The 1,720-nt window shown below is 35.6% G+C and overlaps 1 protein-coding gene across 1 annotated transcript; it reads left to right on the forward strand.

The window, feature by feature from the left end:
* Nucleotides 1-14: 14 nt before the first annotated feature.
* LOC108622118 (adenylate kinase isoenzyme 1) lies at nucleotides 15-717 on the forward strand (the record flags this gene model as incomplete). The annotated part of the gene is made up of 1 exon (XM_018019799.2): nucleotides 15-717. A coding segment is annotated over one exon (663 nt), but the record flags the coding sequence as incomplete, so codon positions are not given.
* Nucleotides 718-1,720: the final 1,003 nt, after the last annotated feature.

Below are 1,720 nucleotides of genomic sequence, written 5' to 3' on the forward strand. Positions count from 1 at the left end.
TATTACTGATAATTTCAGGAACACTGACGAACGGAGTGGCGAAAAAGTACGGTTTATGCGAGATAATAACCGCGGATATAATTCGCCATGAGGTGGCAAAGAGATCGGAGAGAGCATTGGCGCTGGCGCGTTTAATTTCAGAGGGTCAGCTGGTGCCAAGAAGTATATTGGTGGAACTGATTGCGCTGAAGATGCTAGCTCAGTTGAGCAACAACAAAGGGTTTATCGTGAGCGGTTTTCCACGGGAGCTGTCGGAGAGCGAACTCTTCGACAGAGAAATACGACCACCCGATCTCGTTTTATACCTAAACGTGCGAGACTCCGTCCTGAGCGATCGAATAATGTCCAGGTCTGTGAAAGAGACCGAGAGAATGTCGATCAACTTCGATCATATAAAGAGCATGATCAACGATTTTCATAAACGTAACAAACCGATAATTAAATACTACGACCAAGTACTGGTGATGATTGATGCAGAACACGACACGTTGACTGTGTTTGAAGCTGTGTGTCAAGCCATCGATCCCGTTCTAGTGAATTTTCCAGGCTTCAATATTGTTATTGCATCCACATCAAATTGTACTAATGCATCTGCTCAAAAGAATACTAATGCAAACGTATCTAGTGCTACAAATGCAACCACATCAAAGTCTGATAATACAAAAGTGAAGAAGTAATATCCTTATTAAAGATGTTGTATACATATCTACGTGCATATGAATCGTTCTTATAAATGAGACCTTCTTTTAAGAAGGCTTTTATCTAGGCGTGTTAGACTAATGATCTATAATTTTATTAAATGTAAGCACTTGTATTGTAATTAGAAAGCCATCATAAACTTTATAAAAAAATGTTTCATTAAGGGATGTGATCTTTTCAAACAACGAGTGGATTTGTGTATGTGAACCTTGTGTAAAAATTGTAATACTCATAATCTTTAGTCACGTACACAATTCTTTAATGGAATTTCGAATAGAATGTTAATTAAATATTGAAATATATGTTATTAAACCGATATAAGTTAATAAAATGCAGACGATACTTAAATATTTTTCAAGCGTTTTTTATTTCCTCTGCTCACATTGTTCCTAAGAAATAAAACACATCAGTAGTTTCTATTCTCTATTTCACTGGATTCGTAATAATTGCTAAATTAACTGTCGACTTTCTTTCGTATGCGCACGAGAATGTGTTCTGGACTCATCCCCTGTATGTAAATACCTATTTTCGCTCGTTTTAATCAGTAGATGGATGGTTGGTTCTATTTATTTCATGATTGTACGAAGACACATGAAGCATATCTCTATAGAAACATAACTCACCCTCCTACTGATCGTTCATGTGTGCAATTTGCTTGGTGGATATATTCATAAAGACGCGTGTATTTTCAATGGCATGTATCTGCACGTGAATCCTACGCGTACCGGTGAATGACTGATAAAACGGTTTCACGTATCGATGTGTCACGTACGGATCTAAACCCTTTCGAAACTCAATTTGCGTTAAGTGCAAATATATTAAATATATATTTACCATTGATACATTATGTACCTATATATTATATGTTGTTTTAAATTATTGTTGCTCTAACCGCTATAACATTGAAATAAGCTACGAGTTTCAATTTTTATTTTATGTTACAAGTGAAGAATCAAGTTTTCATTTTCCATATACATGATTAAAAAAGAATTATATAAGTCGGTGCACGTTGTCAAACTTT

This window comes from Ceratina calcarata, unplaced genomic scaffold (genome assembly GCF_001652005.2).
Source record: "Ceratina calcarata isolate Rehan_Ccalc_2016 unplaced genomic scaffold, ASM165200v1 scaffold206.2, whole genome shotgun sequence".
Lineage (NCBI taxonomy): Eukaryota > Metazoa > Arthropoda > Insecta > Hymenoptera > Apidae > Ceratina > Ceratina calcarata.